This window comes from Dreissena polymorpha, chromosome 6 (assembly GCF_020536995.1).
Source record: "Dreissena polymorpha isolate Duluth1 chromosome 6, UMN_Dpol_1.0, whole genome shotgun sequence".
In the NCBI taxonomy this organism is placed as follows: Eukaryota; Metazoa; Mollusca; class Bivalvia; order Myida; family Dreissenidae; genus Dreissena; species Dreissena polymorpha.
In genome coordinates, this window is record NC_068360.1 from 59,969,042 (window position 1) to 59,977,800 (window position 8,759).

Consider the following 8,759-nt stretch of genomic DNA (forward strand, 5'->3'; position numbering starts at 1 on the left):
ATTTGCTCAAAATATATCTATGGCATCACTGCACTCGATGACCAGAGATGCTATCATTTTATAATGTATACATAGATTTGCCCCTTTAAGCATAAGGACGAGTGTAAAATAAACAAATATGATGAAAAATAATTCAACTGGTTATCGTTGACGTCATTAGATAAAACTCTGAAATATGGATGGTGCCAAATCACTTATCTCGTTTTAATGTTTTACATCGTGAAACGTAATGGGCGTTTATTTTAAGAACATATTTTTAGAATCAATAATACAGCGTTTGTCGGTCGCTGATAATGTACAATATCACAGAACTAATGGGGAAAAAATGCTCTGTTAGTTTACAAAATAACTTTATTCGAGATAATACAGCCATTAACTTGGTATTAATGTGACCAACATGCTGTTATATCGCACTATACGTTAATTTATATCAATTTTAACTCAAACTTAAAACTTCTATTTAGACACATTTATTTTATGTTGGCACCATGTCGAGATTTTGATTCACGTGGGGTAAATCGCGATTGAACTGGCAACAGCAGCCATATTGTCTGCTGTACAGAAATGAAATATACGGAAGCCCAAGCTGACAATTAAATATAGTAAATTTTATTTTGAATACTTTGCGTGTAATTTATGAATTGTAATTACAGCAAGATCTTAACATTATATTTAAGTTACTGACCGGTATGCATATCTGTCATGATTTGTTCATACAGCGTATTTTGTATTTTTATGCATAAACTAACCAAACGAGTAAGGTGACACGAACGCTGAAACTCGATGGTAATAACGAAACACGTGTTTGTATAAAACGTTATTAGTTTCGCATTGGGTATGATATCCACAAATCTAATTTAAAGTCTCGGAATTGGTTTTCATTTTCTACAGTAGGCATACTTTTTTTAGTTTATCATTTCATTTAATTTGATTACAACATACATGAAAATAAGAAAAGGCTCAAAAGAAGAGCACATTAAAGTAAGTCGATGTTTTTGACCGTCATCAAGTACAACATACAATTAAGTCAATCGAAAAGATATATATTTTGTGGGGATGGAAAAGTATACTGAAAGTGATATATTCGCATATTCGTTAGTCATTATATACGAAAACTTTCGAATATGGTATTTTTAAACCTTGTTTTTAGATGAACTTACGTTCTTGATTGAGACAAATATGACTATAAATAGTATCTTATACGCAGCTTTGAAAATGGGGAATGGGTAATTATTGTTCAATACGTTAATCGATAATTATGTTCTTCTTATTTTCCTCTAGTTCACTTAATTCATTGAGTCTCGACATATATAAGATATTTCCGGAAAACGTATTCCCTTAATTCCCACGTATATTCATCCACTATTTAATTATTTCGATTACATCCTCTATGTCAAATTTAGGCTGGTTTTCGTTATTCTTTTCTTAACGGACTCCAACACAACGACGATTGAATTGGTTTATGTTTGAGTAACTAAATTCTGAGTAGATAATAATATATAAAATACAAGGATATAGCAATTAGAAAGATTGGCCATTCGAAAATAAGCATGTCGGGTTGTCACTGTTATCTTTATTACGAAACTGTTATGTGAATAACATGTCAATTATCTAAGGCAATAAACTACTCATTACGGTGTATTAACATCCATGTAAACGCCCAGATAAAACAGATAAAACCAAGAACGGCACTACCCTTTTCTGATACCCTGCCAAATGGCAATTATCAAAAAAGTAAATTGTTGGCATTTGTTATCCGACCAAAAATACGACTTTGCACTTACAAATGTCTGCATGTTTCTTTGCATAGTAATTGGATATTCGAATATTACTTTTGGTGCTAACATTCGGCCGTTTGTTTAATATTCGAATGTTCGTTCCCTTCTCTAGTTATTTTTTCCACATTGCGGGCAGACCACACACGTAAAATCTGCGAACGAAGCGCATTACATCAAAAGTGCCCGTTCGGTAAATTCAGTAACAACTTATATTGGTTGACGTGAAATTATGCAGAATTTAACGATATTGTGCTTAGTGACACAAACACCAGACGTCATACAATTAAAACAGTGTTCATTAGTTAATTGAAAACCAAGAAAGTGATATAATATTTACCGAAAAACAAACATATTAGCCGCGTTTTGGGAACACAGGGCTTAATGCATGTGCGTTGAGTATCTCCCCAGCTTAGATTGATCACATCGAGATCGCGTCCAGTTGGTTTTTAAGTTTCTTCGTCTTTTATATACTCTTCAACATGATAGTGTACATAAGATGTATATTTTTCACTATTGAGCTGAGTAAAACAATTATTCACTAATTCAAATCGTTTCAACAACAAAAAACATAAACACGTATACGGCTTGTAATTTCAAGCAAAATTTATATGAGATTTAGATTTTATTTGGAAAGAGCATTTGTTTATGGGTCTCTTCACAAATATTGTCGGTTTGGTGGTTTTCTGGTTCTTAAGAATACTACAGTCACGTAAAGACATAAATCACTTTCTTTGCATGCATCGAAATCATAGGTAATCATCTCGAACGACACGAAAACATTCCGAATTCATTCAATCAACTATTTTATTAATCTGAAGGTTCAATCGGTTCAATAAATTTAAATCTATCGACAATTGTAACAGTTACTAACGTTTAAAACACATAAAAAGGATGTCTAAGTAAGCTTTTTGTAGGTTATTTACCAAACACTTACTTTTCGTATTGTAAACAACACATTTACAAATATTGTTCGGTCTTTGGGCCGCTTTGGCATATTGATAGCGTTTGATTTCATCGGCATTCCACATACAACTGCGCAGTTAAGTTGACGCATTTTGATTAAAGCCCCAGTGGCGTCGGTCCCTGATTACTTAAATTACTTGGCAGAAATCATTTTAAATGGGCATTTCACCGACAAGAATACACGCAACGCAATTAAATGAGATGATACTGGGACTTTACGATAATAATAAATCGCGAACTTACTAAAGAGTAATAATATAGACAGCTCATAAAGTACCTGAAGAAAATATAGAAAACATTAACACAATCAAATGCATTTAATACAAATGTATCAGTTTTCGTAGGAATAAATCGGATTTTTTTTTATCGGAAAGTCAGACCTTTAAATCGTGTTTAAATGGTTTGGATGAAATGGAGCTTAAACCACTAGTCGTCTGATATTAAAATTGAGCACTTAATTTGCAATAAACCCAAGCGAAAACGTCAATACACAGTTTGATGACCAATCAATGAAACAACTACCTATATTTTCGAAATAAAACACTAAGCATCCGTTCAGCAAATATTTATTTTGCAGTTGTTTGTGTGATAATGCAAAACATATAACCAACTTATAATACATGTTTGTTTATAATGAACTTAAACAGGATGATCAATTAACACTGCTTTATTACATAGTATTTTGCGACAACAAATACTTCGTAAGCATAATACTTCTACTTATAATTTATGTCGGAAATTCTGTTAAACATACAATTATGTCTGTTTGGCCTATGAATCATATTATATAAAGCGAGCCATTGGCAGGCTAGTTCGCTTGATAACAGCGTGGTCTGAGCCTCTTCGCGTCCTTTATGTTCGTAACTGGTTTTACTATGTATTTCAACATGAGGCTACACAGGACATGCATTTTTCTGTTCATGAACATCGTCCTGGTCACATCGGCCAGAGAACCATCGTGCCCGGCGTGTTCAAGATATGACTTTGAAGAGCGCCTTCTTGAGAGGGTCCTCCGCAATAAACTGGTCATCGAAACAATGCTGAAGGAAACACGCGAGACTAATATCAAGGTGGAATCTGCCATTAAGTTGATGCACGAGGACAGAGGTAAACTAGCGGATTCTCTAAATGGTTTGGAAAAATCGAATACAGAAATGGATACAGAGATGAAGGGAAAGTTGCAAGGTGCTCTTAAAAATATGTCCGATTCTCTGGCATTCGTGGAACATTTGCAAGAAGAAATGGGGACCAAATTAGACAACACAATCAAAACCGTGATGACAAATATATCTGATGCTTTAGCATAGATGACACAAAATGCGTCAATCACGGGGTTGCAGTTGAAGAAGGAAAACGAAATTTTGAAAGGTAAATTTTAATTCAATAGCATGATACAAATGTAACGTGCGTACATCTAACTGAATTGTATTGATTCGGTTGATTTAAATTGGTAGTCTCTGATAATTTGCTGTTGAGCTTTGGTCACGTTAACTTTTGATGTAAAAAATTGAGTCTCGACCTTTGTAATTTGGCAAAACAGGTGATTATACCATGTGACAGTATCAGTTTATGACATACCATCATACCATGGTCAACACTTCCGATTTCACTGACCGTATATTAGTAATGATAAGTACGTACGTCATTTATTTACGTATGAAAAAACTTGTAACGTGGGTACTTTAGTATAAACAATCTTACGACAAATCTAAATCGTATGCTAATTGTATTTTATTTCACAACAAATAAGATACTTAAGATCAATATGTTCTTAAATTAAAAAAAAATGTGAAATACACCAAGGAAATGCATAAAATTGATAAAATTAATAATAGGTATTTCTATTTCTATTCCTTGAAAAGCTTTCCTTAATTTGAATGTGTCGTAAGATGTTTAAGAACACTTGCATTTCAACGACTGTAAAGTTATATGGCAATTCTATATTTGCATTTAATTTGCATGATTTTAAACTCTCGCACTAATCACAATCTTTCATTTTTCCGACCTTACAGCGGTAAAGGAAAACGCTACATTCAGGTGTTGAAATATATTTTAATTTAAATATTTTAAATTGAATACTTAGAATTCAAAATGATTACATAACCAATTTGATTGTAAAATGCATTATTCTAGTACATAAATTGGTACCAGTTTTAAATACAGACTGTAATTTAGCAACATTTCGATAAATTATGTTGCGCAATCAAGAGGAAAACGCCGACATACTCTTAAAATTGATCATGCCATAAATGTGGTATTTGTATTTTCAACTTTTTATTTATATTTGATGTTTGAACATGCTTTTTTAACTGGCTGTTGATAATTCGAATAATAAACTTCAAATTTCTGTTTTGGTTTCTTTCAGACCAGTTGACGATTCCATTTATTTATTTCCATGCAAATGCACCAGCAGCTTACCACCTTGTGACCGGTCAAGACGTTATCTACACTGATGTGCGGGTCAATGAAGGTCAAGGGTATGACCCGAAAACCGGCATTTTCACCGTGTCTGTCCCAGGACTGTATCTATTTACAGTTCACTACAATGTTTATTATTCAACATATACTTACCTCGCAATCACCCATCAAGGAATTCAGATACAGCCATCTTTCTCTCATTCAGTGAGCGGCGAGTTCGCGACCTTTTCTATGCAGGTCTTCATTAGGGCCGCCATGTCAGACAAGATCTGGGTGGAATCCACACACAGAGATACCAAGTTACATGGTAGTGATCCTCACAATTCGTTTAGCGGTGCACTGATTCACATGTGAACTAATGTCACCTGCTGTATACAGAAACATGTGTTTTGGTTACTTTATCGTTCTTACAATAACCGATATGTAAACGTGAGAAAACTATGTTATTGTTCATATCGTCGCTTGATTACGGTTAATTGTGTTGCTATTTACAAACATGATTAATAAACTCGGATGATAACTTAATAATTGCTTTAAATAAGCTTTGTCGTAATTATTTATGGGTCGAAAAATACGTAAATAGTGTTGCTCACTTCCCAACATTTGGCATACGCAAACATACGTAAAACCTTTGTCAGGCTTTGTGTTAAACATTCTTATGAGGTTAAACATGCACACATATAGAGTTTTTTAGCAGCAAGCACGTTCCGATGCATGTTAAATTTGCAAACTATGCGAATTAAGAATAACGAACGTTGCGCATATATCGGTCGAGTGAAATGATCTTCGTGAAATTAAAACAGCTTTGCTTAAAATACAATTAAAGTATAAATTACGTTTTTAATAACACACATGAATCACGTGGTCACAATATGAGGATCACGTTTACTATACGTTGATCATGTGCTTATCATAAGGAACTTAAAGGATCAATACGATTAACCTATACGCCGTACTCTGTGAAAAGTGAGTTTCGTGCATGTGCGCAAAGTGTCGTCCCAGGTTAGAATGTCCAGTCCGCACAGGCTAATCAGGAACAAAACTTTCCGCTTTTATAATATTTTTCGTTTTAAGAAAGTCTCTTCTTAGCAAAAAATCCAGGCTAGGTGGAAAGTGTCGTCCTTGATTAGCCTGTGCGGACCGCACATGCTAATATGGACGACACTATACGCACATTCATTAAACACCCTTTTAACAGAACAAGGCCGATATGCATACTTTAATATCGTGTTTTCGTCTTCGTATGATACTTGTTGTAAATTTTGTGAATCATATACGCCAAAGTATGACAGATTATTTACGTTCGACAATGGACTTATTTCGAGCTTTTTCTTTGTATTAGTTAAAATGGTTGACAGTTTTTGGATCTCAATTTGGTATATGATTCTGCGTTTGCCCTTACATGATTTTTAACTAGAACTTTATATTACCGATACTTAAAGTTGCCTGGGTATGGAATTTTGTGATTATCTCATTTCAAAACTTAAATAAGATTTTTGTTTGATCCCATCAATAGCAATATGGTAAAAAGCTGCGTGTGCATACACTTAATATGTAACCAATAAACAATATGCTCAGTGACATTTCTAGTTGTTGTTGTTGTTATATATGTTTCCGACATTATGAAGCATTTTATTTTAGTAATTTTTAACAAATGACAGCGCTTAATGCTGCGATACCATACATATATAATAAAATAGTAATTGTTCCCAAACGTTAACAGTATCACAAGCAATGCCGCACTGCTCTAACAGGAAGAAAGATGCCTAATATCAATTTGAATTACGTACTATAATAACCTTGGTCACTGCCATGTATCCCAGCTCATAGTGAGCTTTTAGCTATCTTACGCCATATCACAATCGCCTGACATCACAAGATATCAAAAGTCACCAACCATATTAGCCTCGTTCTGGGAAAGCGTAATACATATGCGTCAGGTTGCGTCACAGATTAGCCTGTGCAGTCAACCTTCACTGGACGATCGTTTAGAAGAGAATTCAATGTAAAGAAATTGTGTAAAATAAAACGTGTTCTTTGGATTGATTGTCTCTCACGGATGTTGTTAAGTCCCTTTTAAAATGTATATATGACAATGCATATCTGGTTACAGTATTAATAACTTAATGGTTTTTACACATTCGACCAAGCTGGGCAATGAGGATAATAAGGACGCACATTTAAATATATTTTACGTGTTCCAATTTATCGTTTAATAAGCAAGTTAATGTGCAATTTCTTCATCTTTTCATTATATATATGTGTGTGTATTTCAAAGTTTATGAAGTCCTTTCGCGCCCTGGGCTGCATTATGTGAGGAGCCGGAGTGTATCACAGCACATCTACCTAGTAAATTAACTAGACCCACCTACATTGAGTCGAATTTCGAATTATGTCTGCACTTTCAAGCTATTGAGTTTTCACTGAAAGATATTCAATGGCGCTGTGGTCTAGTGCGACGGGAGGTTGGACGGAGCGCATGGAGGAAACCTCAACTGTCCAGTAAGATGGCAAAAAAAAAAAAAAAACAAGCTCACATGCGCCGATAACGGTGATTGAACCCTGACAAAATGACAATAACAAATCACAGATTTGAAACAAGAATGTATGCATTATACTCAGACACTCAAAATAACACTCTTGACTATCGCAATCGCGATATCCGACCTGAAATATCTTTAAACAAGATAAATAATTATTCGGAGTATGTTATAATTAGCATGCACACAACAGTTAAATAGTATATTGAAGTGTTTTAAGAAACCATTTTGGATTAATGTAATAAGAATAATCAATTGACTTGACAACTTGACCAATATCAGTCAGCTTGATCCCGATGGCTCACGATACTATTATATAAATATTCGAGGTTAACAGCTGTATATGACAAACCACTTAAACAGTTCTTTTCGAAGAACGCGAACAGATATTTGATTTACCAGGTATGCATGGATGATTGGCGTTTGGTCGGTTACCCATTTTGTATATATACATGTATTACAGTTACACATTCTATGCTTTATGGTGTATATAATATCAAAATTACCCAATAAGAAATAAATCAGCAACACGTGTGCATCACTCCGTAATTGATGTGACTGTCATGCAGCTAAGAACTTCTCATAAAACAATATTCGTGATCTTTGAGAGCCGATTGTGTCCATGTTCGAATCAATTAATATCACGTCGCCAAAGAGCGCGTAGTTTCCCGCGCACACAATCCGTTTCAGAACTCTAAAAATTGTATACCAATATATGCATTACTGAGTAGCATTTAAAGGCGTTTACAATATCGTTTAAATACATTCAAACCGTCGCGGATTTCAATAAAACTCAATTAGCAGCACTAGAACTGCTAGCTTGAACATCGCGTCCTTTTCTTTAACTGACAGACAGAAAATCGACATACAGAAGAACATGTATAAAGTGGAGCAAAGTGTATCTAAAAGTTATATTGTATGTGTTTCGAAATAGAATTAAATGGAAGATAATGTGTGCTAGCGTTCAAAATATTTTTTAAATATTAGATATAGTTACACGATGTGTTTTGGCAACTACATTTAATTATAACTTTAGCATATATGTTTGAAAGTCCTTCTT

At 34.1% G+C, this 8,759-nt stretch overlaps 1 protein-coding gene across 2 annotated transcripts in view; it reads left to right on the forward strand.

Moving 5' to 3' along the window:
* The window catches only part of LOC127834218 (collagen alpha-1(X) chain-like), an 89,959-nt gene extending 83,219 nt beyond the window's left edge, over positions 1 to 6,740 (forward strand). The window contains exons 1-2 of one of the 2 annotated variants that reach the window (XM_052359880.1): positions 3,572 to 4,109; positions 5,107 to 6,740. In XM_052359880.1, coding sequence (XP_052215840.1) covers positions 4,049 to 4,109; positions 5,107 to 5,513 — 468 coding nt within the window. In that variant the 5' untranslated portion in view covers positions 3,572 to 4,048 and the 3' untranslated portion in view covers positions 5,514 to 6,740. Of the gene's footprint in view, positions 1 to 3,571; positions 4,110 to 5,106 lie in introns of those variants that run through there. The other variant, XM_052359879.1, reaches the window with a different exon arrangement.
* The last annotated feature ends 2,019 nt before the right edge of the window (positions 6,741 to 8,759 follow it).